General features: G+C 28.2%; 1 protein-coding gene across 5 annotated transcripts in view; it reads right to left on the bottom strand.

Annotated features, from left to right (window-relative positions):
* Positions 1-20,550, bottom strand: part of LOC123272976 — a 91,428-nt gene that overhangs the window by 51,186 nt on the left and 19,692 nt on the right. For all 5 annotated transcript variants that reach the window (XM_044740041.1, XM_044740040.1, XM_044740036.1 and 2 more), the window contains one exon: positions 1,233-1,307. In XM_044740041.1, the coding sequence (XP_044595976.1) occupies positions 1,233-1,276 (44 nt within the window). In that variant the 5' untranslated portion in view covers positions 1,277-1,307. The remainder of the gene's footprint in view (positions 1-1,232; positions 1,308-20,550) is intronic.

Below are 20,550 nucleotides of genomic sequence, written 5' to 3'. Positions count from 1 at the left end.
ATTCTTACACTGATAGAAGGATTTCTTAGCATTTAAGAAGATTTCTTTGTATTTAATAAATCATTTCTTAAACATCATTTCTTTGTATTTAAAAAATATTTCTTTGTATTTAAGAAGGGTTTACATTTTTTCTCTCTCTCGCCCTCTATTGGACAAACGAAAGTATCTCTGTCATACTTGTACAACAAATGGAATCTTAAAACGCATTTTATGCATAAATAAATGAAAATTTTCCAAAAAAGCGCTTCGCTCTTCGATAGATAATTTAATTATCTATCGAAGAGCGAAGCGTTTTTTTTCGAAATTTTATCACATACATGAGAAAAACACGTTCGAAAATCAACTATAAACCGCTCTTAAGAAATATTTCTTAAATACTAAGAAATATTTTTTAAATACAAAGAAATGATGTTTAAGAAATGATTTCTTAAATAAAAAGAAATGATTTCTTAAATAAAAAGAAATCTTTTTAAATATTAAGAAATCATTCTATCAGTGTAGCTCAAGAAATTGTTAAATTGATTGAAATAATTTTTACTTGATTTAAATAAAGCTATTCTTTTGTTTATCTATTATCCAAAGATAAATATTGATGTTCTTCTCTTCAGAAATTAATAATTAATAATAATAGAATATTTGATCGTCGGCGAGTTTCTTAAACCAAGAAATTGTTAATTGAGTAAAAGTATTTTTTTTTTCTCAGTGCAGAATTTTTAATAATCTAAAATATTTCTCGAAAATAGGTTCGTTTTTGATTAATTTTTTCAACATTAAAAACTATTTAATTCAGAATAATAGGTAATGATTGTATTCAAAAGAGCATTGTTTTACTTACCAAAAATGTAATAATCTGAATTCCGATAAAATGTATAGTTTCTGAGATATAATTCTTCGAAAGTCCAGAAGGGTCAATTTGACCTCGTGTGTATTCTAAAGTTCTGTTTAGAGATGTGTACTTCAAGGGTTAATTGTTATATATTCACCCGAGGATGGTATTAGTGCTCATACTGACAATATTGTGGTGAAATAATTAATAAATAAAAAATTGAATAGTCTTCATCAAGTGGATCGGGTAAGTTGGCTTAAAAATAATAAATTCTCTTTAATAAATAATAATAATAATAATATTGATAATAAAATGCATATACAAACAATACATGGGGGATGCATATTCTAGACACATCAATAATTTTTAAAATGGTGTGGGTGATATTGTACATACGTATACTTACTCCGGGGCGGGATTTCTCCAGCGCTGTGTGCCAGCACGCGCCATCGAGCATCAACAGCAAGCTTGTGACAACAATCTGAAACAAATAATTAATATCGGTTCAGCATATGAACTTCATATCACTTAATTAAAGCGTGCAGATGAAAGTAATTGATTTTTTATTAGTTTCTACAATGACGGCGACCCGAGTGGAAAATACGAATATTAATTAATAACTATTTTAATTAATAGCTAGCAACCCACAGTCATTATGTGTGACTGAAAATAATTACGAATTATGAACTTTGGTTTAATGAGTTTGTAATAATTTTAATCATAAAAATTTAATTATAAAAAAATAATTTTGTTTATCAATTGTAATTCAATATTTCATTAACATTTCTTTGTACTTTTATTTTCTTGTTAAAAAAAAATTAAATTAATATAAACATTCACTGTGATTGAGTGTTGTTTATTTTCTTTGGCACGAATCCGTGGTAATGCTGCGTTTTTTATGCGAACAATAATTAATTAAAAGCAAATATAAATAATAAAAAAAAAGTATACAAATGTAACAGAGTTTTGAAGAAAAATTCAATTAGTGATAATGTGCGGCGACCCATATTTCAGGTAGAAATTTTTCGATGAGAATAAATTAATGAGAAAAGCGCGGCATAATAAAATACATAAAATAGGGGAGCCAAGTACGAAAAAATGTTAATAAAAATAAAATAGAGAGACCTATAAAGCGAGCAGAGGGCTTGGAAAAAAATTTTAACGAGGCATTGCTAAGAGTAATCTTGAAAGGCTTGTAAATATAAAAGTATGTTCATGTAAATAAGAAAATTATGCTTGCATTAAAAAAACACACGATTAATCTGAGTGAATTTGATGCAAATAGAAAATTTAAATAATTTAAATAGCTGTAATAAATATTTGTTTCGAAGATATATTACCGAAAACAAATATACATATAAATTTCAATAAAAAATCCATAAATTTACAGAGTGAAGGAGATTTACACAACTTTTGAGTAAGATATAACTGTCTACTCACTTTAATGGTTTTAAAATCCCGTGATTTGTTTTAAAAAAATGCCGACAGATTTGCTTTATTTTTTTCGATACATTGCGTATTATTGTATTACAATTTTTGTTATAAATAAATTAATCTACTTAAAATAATCGAATTATGTAGTGATAAAAAAAATAATTTTATTTTAGAGATAATTTTAAACCAAAAAAAAAAAAAACTTTAAGTTAAATAAAACCTAAAATAGATATAATTTAAAAATTAAATTTCAAAACTAAAAATTAATATTTATAATTAACTAAAATTATAAAGAAAAAATTCTTTGTTGAGCTATGAAAATTATTTTTTCAACTAAGAATTTTTTTTTTAATTTTTATCAATTCTGCACTCTGAAAAAAATTTTGTTAAAATAATCTAAGATATGTTGTGGTAACGAATGAATTTATAAACATAGGGATAACAAATCATACGTTAAAATAACAAAATTTAGGTTATAATAAGTTATTGAAATGTTATAACAACAAAACAGTTGTGTTACCATAGCAAAATATTTAAACAAAGATAATTTGTTGAAGTAATAAAGAGAATTTGTAATAATAACAATGAAAATTTGTTGGAATAACAAATAAATTTACTGCAGTGAATTTTATAAGAATACATTTAAAAATATGCTATAATAAGCTATAGCTAATTTGGAAAATATTTTGGCAACAAAATCATTTTGTTACAAAAACAAAAACACTTTGTAACAGCAACAAAATGATTTTGCTTTAGCAACAAATTGATTTTGTGATTTAACAAACTGGTTTGTTAATATACATGGAAAGAACAAGATGACACTGGATATATCATCCCAGATTATACTCAGTGATATCTGTGGTGAAAAAAAATTTCAGATAGTAGCTAGAAAAATCCAGATTATACTGTACGGAAAAAAGAAAACTCGAAAAATTACAGTATAAAATGTAAAATCGGTGCCGTCGTAATCAAAACTAGAAAAATTACAGTTTGAAATAACATTTTCCTAAATGTTTTAATTTAATATTCAGAGCTTTTAATGTAAATATTACATTCTACAATGTAATTCTAATAAAATCTGTAATAATTACATTTGAAACTGTAATTTTTCCAGTTTTCATCACGAAGCGCCACGTTGCATTGTATACTGTAATTTTTCGAGTTTTCTTTTTTCCGTGTGCGTGATATCTGGATTATACTCATTGTAATCAGTATTGAATTCATTATAATCTGGATTATACTAGCTACTATCTGAAATTTTTTTTCACTCAGTATAACTGCACTCATTTGTTACCACAACATATTTTTCAGTTATCCCGTCTTTTGTCATTTCAACAAATCATTTTTATGCGTGTGTGTGCTTAAAAAAAAAAAAAACTAATTTTTTGATTCCGAAAAAATATTTAAGAAACTTTTTTTACCGTAGAATTTAAAGCCAAAAAATCTTTTTTTTCTTCAAAAATATTTAATATCAATGACCCACCCAAAAATCCATTTTACCACCTTAAAACCGATTTTTCCACTCACATATTCTTGAATATTAACCCAAGCCTCTTGAAGAAAAGCTCAAGGCACGTAAAATAAAATTTATCTCTTAAGATTTGCCGGTCTTCCGGTGAGTAACTGAACCATGGACTCTCAAGCACGAGTATTTGTTCCGAATAGTTTGTAATGCAAATATACGTGCGAGTTCCACTTGTAGTATATACCAAAGACAGAGTAGGCAATGTCTCATCTCGGGACATTTTTCGAGTACTTGAAATAGCACTGTTAAGACATCCCGCGAGTCCTCTTACATAATCCAAGATAAAATTTCCCATGCCAAGTATTTATAAATTCCCGCGTGCATTCAGCACTTTTTTTCAATAGCTCCGCTAACTTCTCTTTTATTTATTCCCTCTACACTCTTATTCTTTTTTCTCATGTTCATTTTTATTCTCACTCCTCGAAAAACTCTCCAGATAAATATTAAATTCCCTGACCGGTTATCAAAGTTGCCCTCAACTTTCTGCGAGGTTTTATTTAAATCCATTCGTCTCAACGTGCCCAAGTGCTCGTGGCACCACCAGAAGTAAGCTCAAGGTTCGCTCTGTGTATCGTAGTACAACATCGCACCCTTATACTTGTACTTACACTCATTCACCCACGTGATTGCCTTTTGAATTTTTAACGAAACACTAACCAACACCACCGGCTCAACATTTAACTCTGCAGACCAGACCCGCCGTTATTTTATTTTCCGACTCCGACAGCAAGTGTAGCTTTAAAGGGAGAAAGGGAGCTTTGCGATGATAGACCAAAAGAGGGTGCACACATCCTTACCAGACCCCTCTTACTCTCATCGTACCAAGAAAAAACCCTCCGAAAATGTCGCTGTCCTCTGTTACTACACCACTCCATCTTTTCTTCTTTTACTCTTACTTATTACTTTTTCTACCCGTCTCGCATCTGGTATAGTACGTGTATATGTGTATGTGTTATCTGACTACATGCTCCAGCCGTATAGTACTGTACCTCCAGTAGGGGAGAGTAAAGCTAACAGCGGACAATACAGAGACATATATGGAAACCAGCTACCAGCGAAAGTCTCCGAGTTATGTATCGGCTGCATTGTGCTGCTCTGGAAAATTTATATATATTTCACAGGCCTTTAATATGGTTATGACATAACTTTCAGATCGTATATGGTATATATTATGGATTATATGTAATATATGTCGTATGGAGACTCGGTTATTCCGAGGCTGAGACACCAAGGCCAATTTTAGTGAGATTGAGATAGCTAATATGTTTCGTCACTTGAGATTAATGGGAGGTCAATTGATCCAGTGATATTATATCTTGAATATATTTGTGTGGGTTTGAATTTTGGAAATTTAAAAATTAATTATTATAAAATCTTTTGAAAAATTTTTGGAAAAGAAGATATTAAAATTGAGTTATTTTATTTTATTTAAATTTGTGAGTAGTATTTAATTTTAAATAAATTGTAATTTTTTCTTCAAAAGTTTGATACAAATTAAACAGAAAAAATTAATTTTAGAGTAGAGAAAAAATTTATGTAGACAAAAAAAAATTTATCATTTAATTTTCTTGAAGAAAAAAAATTTTTTTAATTTTCTTTATTTTTTTTTTAAATGAAATTTTTTTTGTAAAAATTATTTATAAATTAGTAAATAATTTTTAAATATTAACACGAGTAAAAGTAAATAGAAGTTTTAAACTATAGAGTGCATGAAACAACTAAATTCAATAAACTTTTTTGATTATTTTGTCATCGCAAAAATAATTTAAGAATAATTACTTTGTAAAGATTATAAACCCTGTTTATGGCTACGGCTGTTGGGTTTGATTGTTTGTAAATAAATAAATAAATAAATAAATAAATAAAATACACAGAAGAAATAAATTTATGGTATGACTAATTTTTTATAATTAGATTTTTATCCATACTTAATTTAATAACAGATGTTAATATTAAATAAGAATTAAACGAAAGTTTTTTCTTAACTTCATTTTCTATATAATGATTTTTTCAACATCTGTTATTAAATTAAGACCGAAGTTTTAATTTCAATTTAATAAATTAGTAACTTTAAATTTAGTTTTTCTACTAAATAACTTATGTTTAATTTTATGGATGATAAAAGCTAAAATATCTTTTAAAATATCCAATAATATATAAAATTCATTAAAATTAAAATTCATTCTTACCAAAATAAAAAATATTAATATTCAGTACATAAATTGCTGATAAAACGACGATGTGTAAATTTGAAATTAAATTATTTCTCCAGAAACTACATCGTAATTTCTATCCACGTAATTTACTTTATTTTATTCACAAGCTTAAAAACAAAAAGTAAACCAAAACAGCGCAATTTAATCCAACTTTCAGAATTATTCTTCCCAACTGCTCGAGCGTCAACGAGTTTCTATATAAATTATAATACGTGACATGTGTAGACCAACAATTTACAGCTAGCGGTCCAAGTTTATTTCGCTAAAATAAAAATTCAGTAGCCCCGAGATATTCGCGTTTTTATATCTTATATACAAATATGAATATATATGTATATTATACCGAAGTCACTCTATAAGGTCTCGCAGAGCCTACGCCTACCCGAAAAAGTTTCATAAATACTACATAACACATATAATACATAATTTATTATTATTATTATTAACATTTGGCTGCTTTTCGAGTCAATCTCACAGCCTGGATCATTAATAATATTTTTGCAAAGGAAGAATATATCGAACATTAGTTCATAGTTTATGACAAAAGTTTGAAATGTTTCAGAAGTGTATTGAGAGAAAACAATATAAAATAGAACAAAACTATTTTCGGGTCAATTGACTTTATTTTGATAGAAACAAAGCAAAACAAAGCTAAAATAAAATAATGAAATAGTTTCTATCTCAATAGTGAAGCAGCATAACTCCAGATAATCCCATGATTGGCAGATTAAATTTATCTGCCCTGTATACAGTTATAGTGACGCAGTTAGTCGTGATTGGAGGAGAGTACAATAATAATGATAATAATAACAATAACAAAAACAATAACAATCATTATTATGCTAAGATAAAAATTTTTTAACCATTATTATTATTATTATTATTATTATTATTATTATTATTATTATTATTGAGTTTAAATTTTCTACAAAAATAATTTTGGTGATAATGATAACAATAGCGACAAAAATAAAAAAAATAATAATAATAATTTTGCTTAAAAAATTTGTATTATCATTATTATGTCTAAACTTTCCAAAAACTATTGATAATGATAATAATAATAACTAGCAACCTTGCAGTCACTATGTGATTGCCGGGACTTGTGAACTGTAAATGAATAAAATTTTGCTTTATTAAATAAAGACTTTTGTTAAAATGCACTGTACTTTCTTAACTATTGATGTTTTTAAAGATATAAGCTCATCCCGATGTTACACTCATCACGAGCTTTCATTTGAGTACCCACATGCATTTTGATATATTTTTCATATATACATATATATAATATATATAAATATATGAAAAATTGATGTGGGTACTCAAATGAAAGGTCTTGATGAGTATAACAACGGGATGAGCTTATATCTTTAAAAATCTCAATAGTTCTTAAGATACAAGGTCATTTCTTAATTACTGACATTTTTAAAGATATAAGCTCATCCCGACATTACACTCATCGAGACCTTTCATTTAAGTACATACTTGCATTTTTGATATATTTTTCATATATACATATATATAATATATAAATATATGAAAAATTGATGTGGGTACTCAAATGAAAGGTCTCGATGAGTGTAATGTCGGGGTGAGCTTATGTCTTTAAAAATGTCAATAGTTCACAAGATACAAGGTCATTTCTTAATTATTGACATTTTTTAAGATATAAACTCATTTTGATGTTACACTCATCGAGACCTTTCATTTGAGTACCCACATGCATTTTGATATATTTTTCATATATACTTATATATAATATATAAATATATGAAAAATTGATGTGGGTACTCAAATGAAAGGTCTCGATGAGTGTAATGTCGGGGTGAGCTTATGTCTTTAAAAATGTCAATAGTTCACAAGATACAAGGTCATTTCTTAATTATTGACATTTTTTAAAATATAAACTCATTTTGATGTTACACACATCGAGACCTTTCATTTGAGTATCCTCATGGCATTTTTCATATATTTTATATATATGGTATTTGTTAAATATATAAATATATGAAAAATTGATGTGAGTACTCAAATGAAAGGTCTCGATGAGTGTAATGTAGGGATGAGCTTATTTGTTTAAAAATGTCAATAGTTCACGAGATATAAGGTGATTTCTTAATTATGTATCTAGAGATAGAGCATTTTCGAATCCAGCCTAAATACTTATCATCATAAATTGACTATTGGTGAGAATGATATAAAACTATGAAAAGGCACAACTCCAGGTCAAGACTTTTCCAACGATACCAAATATAACCATAAAAACCCATTTTATCATATAAATACAGTGGCCATAAAAATTTTGCTTATTTTCTTAATAATATAGATAATATAGATAATATAGATAATATAGATAATAATAATAATAATAATAATAATAATAATAATAATAATAATAATAATAATAATAATGTATCCTAAAGCGAGAAACCTTTATAAATATATCTTCAGTAGATATAATATGGAAGGGTTATAAATCCTGACAAAATGAGCTTTATAACGCCTATGAGTTACTTCTCAGCGACTTATAACTTTAGTACTCACACTCGCACTAGTACTATTACTCAGAACAGGCTCGATATATAATAATATGTTATAGTTATATGTATAATATAATATATATATGTAGTATCACGATGATGAATATAATATAATAGTATTGGCTTATGTAGATTACACAACGAAGGAGCTGGTTAAGTTGAGGCTTCAAACTTGTACATCGGTGTAGTATCCAACTGAACCGGAGAAAGTACAAGTCGATGCTCTGTACTTAAACTCGTTGCTTTTGGCTCTTTTGCTCTCATATAATACTCTACCACTACCGAGTCCGGGAACTCTACTCCGTAGTATCTTGCAGTACTGAGTAACAGTATCTCGCTAACAGCAAATCTATGTATATCCGTTTGCCTCTACTCACTTGGATTTAAATAATACTCGAGAAGTTATTATTCCTGATTCAATATTCTGATATTATATTATCCTTACTTTACTTTACTTTACTCTTTACTTCATAGTTATAAATTTTTGAAATTATTTATTGTAATACAATCTGTTGATGGAAATCAACACTGATTTTTCAATAAGTTAAAATTCACTTTAGTAAATTTAAACAAAAAGTTTTGTGGTAATAATATTTAAGTGAAAGAATATTTAATTATTGTTTAAGAATATTTTTTATGGAATATTGTTAAAAAATATTAATTTTTAATAATAAATAATAAAAATATTTAATAAGCCCTTTTATAAATATTTTTTTAAATGTTTTATTTTATTTTTTTTTTTAAACAAAAGCTACCATTTTTTGTTAATATTTCAAAAATTTACTTCAATTATAAAAAATAAATAATAATATCCCTTAGCTAAGCTCTTACTTTATATAAAATTAATCTTTTATTAAAAAATATAAGAGATAACGATAAAAAATCAATAGAAAATTTTTATAGAGAAGTAAATTTTCCACTTTGATAAAAAAATTGTTTTTAATTCCTAAAAAAAAAAATTATTCTCAGTTCAAATAAATTTTATTAATTTAAAATTATCAAATTTTTTAAAATAAATTTTTTGGTCCAAGAAATTTTTCTCTTGAATCGTTAATTTTTAGTGTATTAAAAATTCTAATTTCCTTTTTGTTGATATAAAAAATTCCACATTTCTGTAAAACACCATATTTACTTCGTCTTCCGTTTTAATATTCCCATTCCAGCTTACAATAAATAAACCCACCGAACCAGCCAAATACAATAATGAAACCAGCGAAACCATGAGTAAATTTGTAGATTTAAGAGGCGTTAACACTAAATAATATCGATTATTTATAACCATAAAAAATCAATAGAAATTTTTTATAAAGAAATAAATTTTCTAGTTTAATAAAAAAATTGTTTTTAATTCCTAGAAGAAATGATTCTTAATTCAAATAAATTATATTAATTTAAAATTATCAAATTCATTAAAATAAATTTTTTGTTCCAAGAATTTTTCTCTTGAATCAAGTAAATTTTTAGTGTATTAAAAATTCTAATTTCATTTTTGTTGATATAAAAAATTCCACATTTCTGTAAAACACCATATTTACTTCGTCTTCCGTTTTAATATTCCCATTCCAGCTTACAATAAATAAACCCACCGAACCAATAAACCCATCAAATACAATAATGAAACCAGCGAAACAATGAGTAAATTTGTAGATTTAAGAGGCGTTAAAATTAAATAATATCTATTATTTATAATGAATATAAATTATGGAGAATACATAACACACAGAGTGTCGAGTTTTTAATTTAAAATACCTTTATATTGAATTAATAATGATAAAGGTCCCTTCATTCGTTGATTACACCAGCGTAATCTTCTCTAGGCTCGAGATTATTTGCGGAGCACCGAAAATACAGCGACGTAATAGCGTCGTGTGTTTCATATGGAATTGCGCAACTTATTTCTCGGGCGGATAGGAATACGTATAATGTAGAGGTTGATGCTTGTTGTGTTCCACTGAGCACTCTTTCTCTCGTCTCTCTCCTCTTTATCTGTACCACTCTTCAGGGCTCTCACTCTCTATCTGCTCCTCTCGCTCTTTATAACGCGAGAGTGTGGGTACGTAGTAAAGCAAAGCTTGCATATAACAGCACATCCGACGTATAACAGTGTGTTGTTGTTAGTGCCGAAGGTAAACCCGTATCCACCCACGCGCTGTTCTGCCGCGACCCACACTCAACTTCCACACTCGTATTCGTGAACATGTCGAATCCAAAACGCACGTCTGGAACGAGCATTCTCTTTTTTATTATTATTTTCTTCATACTTCTCATACTACTCATTACTCTTTTTATTTTATCCACTTCTTTTAGCTGGTAACGTGAAATTGCAACACCAATTTTCCCGTAATATTTCTGAGAGCACAGGAATATAACTCCGAGGAATCTTTATTGAAAATTGTGTTGGTTAAGGACTAGCTTTAAGTGTCTTTTTTCATAAATTTTTATAATAAATACACGGAAAAAAGTAAACTGTAATAAATAAAAGTCGATTTATAATAAGTAATGATCAACTGCTAAAAATTACCATTTCAAACAGTAAAATCGTGATTTTATTATTCACTATATAATATTTACCATTTAAACGTTACAATTTACTCTTTAGGTTTATCCTTTCGGTAGTAATATAGAGAAAGGCCTCACCAAATTTCAAACAAATCGATCAATAATTTTTTGAGTTACAACACGAGCAGTTTTTAAAAATACAGTTTCGAGATAATTATGTTTAAAGTTATAGTACGCACTCCGGCCGCTCCATTATAATAGCTATAACTTCGTCAATATTTGAGATTTTATTTTTTCCCCTCGTCAGTACATGTTCAACATACTATATTTTCAGATTATCGAAAAAGAAAATTGATTTTTTGAAAACTTTACTTGAACTTCCCCTCTTAAATCAATTTAATTGAATTTTTTTCATTAATTTGTTATCTGGGCCCATAACCTTTAGATGCAATAAAATTACTAACTTTGACGCATTTAGGAGGATTTTATGAGCCTGTTGGTAAATTGCAACATTCTTACAAATACACGGAAAAAAGTAAACTGTAATAAATAACAGTCGATTTATAATAAGTAATGATCAACTGCTAAAAATTACCATTTCAAACAGTAAAATCGTGATTTTACTATTCACTTTATAATATTTACCATCTAAACGTTACAATTTACTCTTTACATGGAAAAAAAATACTATTTCAAACAGTAATATTCGCTATGTAAATGTCTAAAATGCTAAAGTATAATAATTAAGAATTCAAACTTTGATATTTATCATTTCGTACCTATAAAATGATCTTATGATATGTAAAAAGTATAAAATAAAGTTAGTAAGTTTCTAATACAAGCAACGTCAATATTTACAAAGTAATATGGTAAATTTTAAACGCAACGCTAAAAATCAAACTGTAATTATTGACTTGCTTGGACTGGTAAAATGTATATTTCAAAAGTATAATTTTTACTGTTTCAAATGTTAAATTTTCCCAGAGTGAGACCCCTTTCTCCTCATCTGAATTCCCCTTCTCCTCATAATATGGACTATTTATTGAAATGGCAATTTTTACTGTTTGAAACTGTAATTTTTTAAGATGAAAGAGTCGTTATTTACTATAGTGATAGCTACTAATCACTTATTTTGGATATTAAATTTGAATTGTGACTTTTGCACGACTCATGATGCGAAGCATCAGAGAGTGCTTTACGATCGAAAAATTTTTTTCGCCTCATTTTAGCAACTATTTTTAGTATTATAGCCTTGTTAGTTCACGGAATCAAGATATTTTGCATACTATTGTCGAGATAATTTAATGGAGATTAATTCCATACTTTCTAAAAATTGATTTACTGCAATAGAAACGGAAAAAAACATCAAAATAGGTCAAAAAATTTTCCTGTCCGTCATGTATGAAACCCCGGAAACACTGTAACTTGTGAAAAAATCAATTATTTGAGTTAAATTTTTTTTTTTAAATTCTAATCGACGATTGTAGGTCACTGAATGCGAATGGTTAACTAATTCAGTGTCGTTTAATTACAATTAATAAAAAACGAAAACTACAAGACTGTATATCTATATATATCCATGTAAAATTAACATGGATGGTGATATATCTATATCTATAGATATTATGTACATTTTATTTTACCAGGGGCGCTTGTGCAGTACCTTCCTACTACAGCTGTTTTTTCGGCAATTAATTTTGAACGACTTAAGTTTTTTTTTTTTTTTATATTTCATAATTAAATGAGCATTGTGAGTCGTGCACTTTTATACTTTCTACATTGAGTACTCTAATATTTATATTTTTGCATACATTATATTTTTATATAATATTTATATTTTTGAGTGAATATTACAGTTTACTTTTTTCCGTGTATTTTAAATCTAGAAAAGAATTTTTTATTTTTTGGTATACTTTTTTATTTATTGTTCTGTCAATTTGAACTGAACTAAAGTTTTGCCAGTCACTAATTGTAAGAATAGTCTAAACTTCGTCAAGTCATCTTCTCATTATAACAATTTGCCTTTTCTTCATGTTCATTAAATAAACATGATGTTATCTTTCAATTGTTATTTTAATGTACGAATCTAAAAAATAGATCTTGTATGATTTTTCGTTGAAAAAAAATTAAATAGAGAATTTTTAATGATTTACTATATATTTTATATAAATAAAATGCAAAAATTTATTTTTTAACAAATCAATTTGTCCAGAAACAATTTTTTAAGAATTATTTTTTTACATATATTTATTAAAAGTATAAACTAAAAATATTTTTAGAACTTAATGGCTCGCTTGTTATATTAAATTAGTAATTTACACTTAGTAGAATTTTATATATATTTAATTTAATGGGTTTTAAAAAATATCGAATTAAAAAATAAATTTCAACGCTTATTTTCAATTCAAGACTCAAAATAAATTTTTGTTAAAACTTTATTAATATTCATTTACTTTTAAAAAATTAAAATTTAATGAATGATTCATTAATTATTTTTGCAATTAAAAAAAAATTACTTATTTGCAATTGATAAAGCTTATTAAATATTAAAAAACTCTTCTATTATTAAATGATTTGATATAATTATATTTTAGTTAACGATAAATAAAATTTTTGTGTATAAATTTGAAATATTTTGAACTAGCAACCTTGCAGTCACTATGTGACTGCCGTGAACTATAAATAAATAAAATTTTATTTTATTAAATAATGACTTTTGTTAAATTGGACTGTATTTTCTTAAATATTGACGTCTTTGAAGATATAAGCTCATCCTGATGCTACACTCATAAAGAGCTTTCATTTGAGTACTTACATGCATTTTGAAATATTTTTCATAAATACATATATGTAATATATATAAATATATAAAATATATGAAAAATTGATGTGGGTACTCAAATGAAAGGCCTTGATGAGTGTAACATCGGGATGAGCTTATATCTTTAAAAAACGTCAATATTTAAGAAAGTAGAGTGCAATTTAAAGAAATTACCATGTATCTTTTGAACTATTTACATTTTTAAAGATATAAGCTCATCCCGATGTTACACTTATCAAGAGCTTTCATTTGAGTACCCACAAGCATTTTGATATATTTTTCATATATACATATATAGAATATATATAAATATATGAAATATATGAAAAATTGATGTGGGTACTCAAATGGAAGGTCTCGAAGAGTGTAACATCGGGATGAGCTTATATCTTTAAAAATGTCAATAGTTCAAAAGATACAAGGTCATTTTTTAATTATTGACATTTTTTAAGATATAAACTCATCTCGATGTTACACTTGTCAAGAGCTTTTATTTGAGTACCCACATGCATTTTGATAAATTTTTTATATATACATATATATAATATATATAAATATATGAAAAAATGATGTGGGTACTCAAATGAAAAGCCTCGATGAGTGTAACATCGGGATGAGCTTCGTGATAAAGCATTTTCGAATGCAGCCTAAATACTTATCATTATAAATTGACTATTGGTGAGAATGATATAAAACCATGAAAAGACAACTCCAGGTCAAGACTTTTCTAAAATAAAAATTTTCCAACGATATCAAATTTAACCATAAAAACCCATTTCATCATATAAATATTCTGGCCACAAAAATTTTGCTTATTTTCTTAATATTAAAGATAAATGTAAGAATTATTTTAAAATTTAATAGAAACTTGAACGACAATGAAAGTTCTTGACAAATTCGGACAATAATTGAAATTATACAGACAATTGTTAAAATTGAAAGGTATAATAAACAGCTGTACTTTTAATATCAACAATGAATAAAATGAATAACTTAATTAAGCAAAAATTGAGCTAAAAAATAAAAGAGAAAATATAAAATAGACATCTTCAATTTAAAGAATATAATGAATAAGATCCGGAGTTTTCTCCTCATTATATTTTAATTTCGTGTCTCTGACGTTCCTTTGTTGTCTTTCTGGTGTTTACTGTTGCCCAGATTGCCCGAGTCACCTGTACTGTTTAGTATACAACAATAAACCACACAACCACTCAGAAGGCGTTCGTCCATGTAGACCAATTCCGAGCATAGTCTAGATATACAAAGTTACCAGTTAAGATCTAGACATGGGGAATTCGAATACGAAAGGACGTTTTCGCCAAGTGCATCGCAGGAAGCTAAAATGTCTTTAAAGCCTCTGATTCCCAGCCCAGACGTTTTACCTCGTTTCCGGCATTGTCAGTTAGGAAAAGAAAGGACTACTGAGATATAGTAATAGACTTTTTAAAAAGGAACGAACACAATAAAGAAAGTGGCTTAGAGTCCAAGTTGTTGTCAGTCGAGCGAGTTCGTACGCCCGTTCCCGGTTACTGGAGAAAGAGCCTCCAAATTTAGTGAAATTCACTACTTATTACTTGTTACACGTATTTCATGAATAAGAATTTAATTTTTGAGTCATAAAGTCTCGATCTAAAGGTTATAGGCCCAGTTAACAAAAAACAAAACTTTAAATTTTGTATATCTATTCTCAATTACTGAAGAACCGCAAAATTGAGTAAAATTTACTTTTCTATACACATTTTATTGATTAAAATACAATTTTTAAATCAAAAAGTCTTGATCTAAAGGTTATGGGCCCAGTTGATAAATTTGCAAAGATCCAAATTTTAATCTTAATCAAGTCAATTTTTTTATTTTGTATCACTCTTTTATTATGCAGCTCATTTTTTCTTCTTTCTCATTTTTTGCCGTTTCAGTTTGACTAGTGTAAAAAAATTTTAAATATCTATTCAAAGTTTTTAGAGAAAAATCCTCAAAATTTGGTCAAATTTACTATTCTAACCGTATTTTGTTAATGAAAAACAAATTTCTATTTTATATAATGTTGGTCCAAAGGTTATGGGCCCAGTTAACAAAAAACAAAACTTAAAATTTTGTACATTTATTTTTAATTACTGAAAAAAAACCTTAAAATTGAGTAAAATTTACTTTTCTACACAAATTTTATTGATTAAAATACAATTTTAAAATCAAAAAGTCTTGATCTAAAGGTTATCGGCCCAGTTGATAAAATTTCAAAAATCCAGGTTCGATTCCTAATCAAGTCAAATTTCTAGTTTTTATTATGCAACTCACTTTTTCTTTTTTCTAATTTTTCGCAGTTTCAGTTAGACTAGTGTAAAAGAATTTTTAACATCTATTCAAAGTTTCTAGAGAAAAATCCTCAAAATTTAGTAAAATTTACAATTCTAACCATATTTAACAATGAAAAAAAAAATTTCTATTTCATAAAATGTTGGTCCGGAGGTTATGGACCCAGTTATAAAAAACATAACTTTAAATTTTGTACATCTATTCGCAATTACGGGAGAAAGAACCTCGAAATTGAGTAAAATTTGCTTTTCTATACACATTTTATTGATTAAAATACAATTTTTAAATCAAAAAGTCTTGATCTAAAGGTTATGGGCCCAGTTTACAAGACTTGAATCCGAACCAAGTTAAATTTTTTATTTTTTATCACTCTTCTATTATGCAGCTCACTTTCTCCTCTTTCTCATTATTCATCGTTTCAGATTGACTAGTGTAAAAAATTTTAAACTATTCAAATTTTCTAGAGAAAAATCCTCGAAATTTGGTAAAATTTACTATTCTAACCGTATTTAACAATGAAAAAAAAATTTCTATTTCATAAAATATTAGTCCAAAGGTTATGAGCCCAGTTGAGAAAAAATAAAACTTTAAACTTGAAGATCCTGGTTCGAATCTCAACCAAGTCAATTTTTTATTTTTTTTTTTCATTACTCTTATTCAGCGCCTCACTTTTCCTTCTTCCTCATTTTTTACCGTTTTAGCTTGACTAGCGTAGAAAAAAGAAGCAAAAGGTAAGTGGATGATTATCCGCGGTCCTTAGTTCGCGGGGTTGCCCCTTTCTCACGTGCATCATTCAACATATAAGTAAAGCGCGATTTACGGTAACTCGCTGTTAGTTTTAACTTTTATGCTATGAAGAATGAGGGAACTTGGATTCAGGTGTAGTGTGTAGTATGTAGAATATAGCATATAACACACACTACAACTCCGTACAGGTCTGGTCTATTATGCATGTGCCTCGCCTATGTACTGCACTATGTACAATCGTAGTCTGGAGTCTACAGTAGTGTGATTACGGAAAAAGGCACGCTGAAACTTTATGAGACTTCTGTTGTACGCGAATACGGGAACCCGTCTCTGGGGGGGGATCGCTCCGAGCAAAGAGCACTTGTACACTTGAATCCCTGCTTGGCTCAGCTTTTTTGTTTTGCCTTTCTCTGCTTTTTTTATTTCTCTTTCAGTAGCTGGCAACAGCAACAGCAACAGTAGCAAAACCAGAGCCAGTTGCTGGATGATAAAAAATCATGTCATGTCATCGACGTGCCAAGTATCATCTTCTATACAAGACTTTTAAAGACTAAACCCATGAGACTACTAATTAACCTGATGTCTATGTTCTATGACTAAGCCTATCGCTCCTCAGCTCCTCTGTCACAATGAGACCCAGATTCTATCTCCAGTATTGAATTTTTCGAGGCTACACAGCAAAAAGTTTACGTTTCTTCAACCTAAATCTGTTGCTTTCCTTTTGAAAGATTATATGCACTTAGAAAGCCGAAAGAAGGGATTTTTCTGAAGAGTTTTCTTAATTTATTAATATAAAAACAAAGACATTGATTTTTAACAAAAATTTCAGCTTTAAATTGTTCAGAAAAATATAAAATAAAATAAATATTTTTTACTATGTTCGAAAAAACACCTTTCATTCATAAATCAATATTATTCAAAGAATAAGAAAAATTTTGTCTCCAGAATAGTCTTATGATAAAATCGATTGTTTTAGTTAAATTTAGTGTCATTGCAAAGGTCTTGACTTGAATTTGTGTCTTCTCAATATTTCATATCATTCTCACCGATAGTCAATTTATGATGATAACTATTTAAGCTGCATTCAGAAATGCTCTATCTCCAGGTACATAATTAAGAAATAATCTTGTATCTTGTAAAATATTGACATTTTTAAAGATATAAGCTCATCCCGACATTACACCCATCGAGACCTTTCATTTGAGTACCCACATCATTTTTTCATATATTTATGTATATTTATATATATTAATATATGAAAAATATATCAAAATGCTTGTGGGTACTCAAATGAAAGCTCTTGATGATTGTAACATCGGGATGAGCTTATATCTTTAAAAACGTTAGTAGTTAAAAAAGTACAGAGCATTTTAACAAATATCTTGTGAACCATTGACATTTTTAAAGAAATAAGCTCATCCTGACATTACACTCAACGAGACCTTTCATTTGAGTACCCACATCAATTTTTCATATATTTATATATATTATATATATTTATATATGAAAAATATATCAAAAATGCATGTGGGTACTCAAATGAAAGCTCTTCATGAGAGTAACATCGGAATGAGCTTATATCTTTAAAAATATCAATAATTAAGAAATGACCTTGTATTTTGTGAACTTTTGATATTTTTAAAGATATAAGCTCACTCCAACATTACAGTCATCGAGACCTTTCATTTGAGTACCCACATCAATTTTTCATATATTTATATATATTACATATATGTATATATGAAAAATATATCAAAATGCATGTGGGTACTCAAATGAAAGCTCTTAATGAGTGTAACATCGGGATGAGCTTATATTTTTAAAAACGTCAATAGTTAAGAAACTACAGTGCAATTTAACAAAAGTCATTATTTAATAAAGCAAAATTGCATTTATTCATAGTTCACAAGTCACGGCAGTCACATAGTGACTGTAAAGTTGCTAGTCTTTGTTAATTTATATATAAACTTAATAAATAAGGCTTTCTGAGACTCGTGTGTCAACGAACACACTTTGCTCGTTGCATAAACTTTATAGCCGAAAGTCCCATCTATTCAGTTACATATTTAAATATATCAACAGATAGCGTTAAATTTTTTTATAAAAAATTTTTTTCAATTTTCTGCATATTTTTCACTTGTAGCAGGAAATATAAGCTTCGAAATTGAGAATATTCTTTTAAATTTTCAAATTTTTTTAGCTTGCTAAAGAATAGAAATAATTTTTATCGTAACTAAAAAGAAAAATCTTTAAGAAATAATGTATAAGATAAAAAAAATGTATTCTTTGTAAATTTCAAGCGTAAAGAAAACCCCGTAACACAATTTCTCTGCAGAATCAAATAGAGTGAAAGAGTTTGTTGGCATTTCTGCACAGTACGATGTTGGTGTTGGTGGTATCGCCGTTCTAAAGAGCATTTGCGTTATTATATTTTATTGGCGACCTTTACGGGCAATAAACGGGGCAACTTTGTACGAGCAGTAATCGAGTTTACTTCTCCTCTAAAGCTTCTAAACTATTAATTTAGTTGTGATTCAGGGAACCGGGAAACGAAAACAACGCGGAGAAATTCAGCCCCGGAAATTCGGCGAATCCACGGAAAGTTGGGTTATAGGCTTTAGCTCGTATTCTGCTTAAGAGAGAAAGAGGATAACAAGAGTCAGTACAGTTTGGAATGAGCTGAAATATCGAGTTGAGTATACAATTCGCGAGCTCTTGTTCCATTCCGCGGATCGATCGTGCGTAGCGAAGCACAAATGCCCAACCAGACTAAACGAATACGGCTGTCTGTGTCGGATTGTTGTTACACTGTTATGTACTGTCCATTTACTTGACAGTAAAGTCGCTGGTGATTTTGTATTGAACAACTTTCATTTTTTACAGGACTGTTGCTGTTTTTCAGATGGAATTTTTTTCTGAAATTTCCGTCCGCTCGGTTGACAATTAGCGTATCAAACTGCAATGGACTCAGATTTAAACGAGCTGGATTATTTCCTGGTGGATTACTTGCTATAAATTAGAGATAGAAATAGAAAAAAAAAAGCTAACACAATGGAAGAGTGAACACAGGGTTGAATAAAATAGACATATAATAGAAGATAAAGGGAAGGGGAAAAATGTTACAAAAATAATGGCCGATTGAGCATGTGTGCAGGCAATTGAAATCGATCTCTAAACCAACTGCCGGACAGTTCTGCGGCCGGGCCCGAAAAAAGAACAGAAAAAATTAATAAAAAAAAGCACAAACCAGCCTGGATCGAATATATATGAATATAAATATAAAAAAAGCCCGTCAACAAGTAAAAATACGAATGAAAGAGGTAAACGACCCCGCGCATTTTATTCATTTAAGTTTTTTTCCGCCTCCCGGTTTTTTTTAACGTCACTGTATACATAACAGAGTAAGAGAGCTTTTTTAAGGCAAAAGTATAAGGATAAGCGACAAAGTATCTAGTTGACGTCATAGTCACGAAGCTTTCTTAGGAGTTTTCCAGGCAGTCTATACCCGAATGCGAATGCAAAGAACTGTACTCTTCTTTAGATTGAGAAGAGTCTGAGAATTGTATTATCCAACCGGCCTCCATTACGGCCAAAGAAGAATTTCAAATTTACAACAACTTTACTTTAAG

The sequence above is a fragment of the Cotesia glomerata genome, linkage group LG10, assembly GCF_020080835.1.
Source record: "Cotesia glomerata isolate CgM1 linkage group LG10, MPM_Cglom_v2.3, whole genome shotgun sequence".
Taxonomy (NCBI): Eukaryota; Metazoa; Arthropoda; class Insecta; order Hymenoptera; family Braconidae; genus Cotesia; species Cotesia glomerata.
The sequence above is the reverse complement of the archived record's forward strand: the minus strand, read 5'-3'. Positions and strand labels throughout refer to the sequence as shown.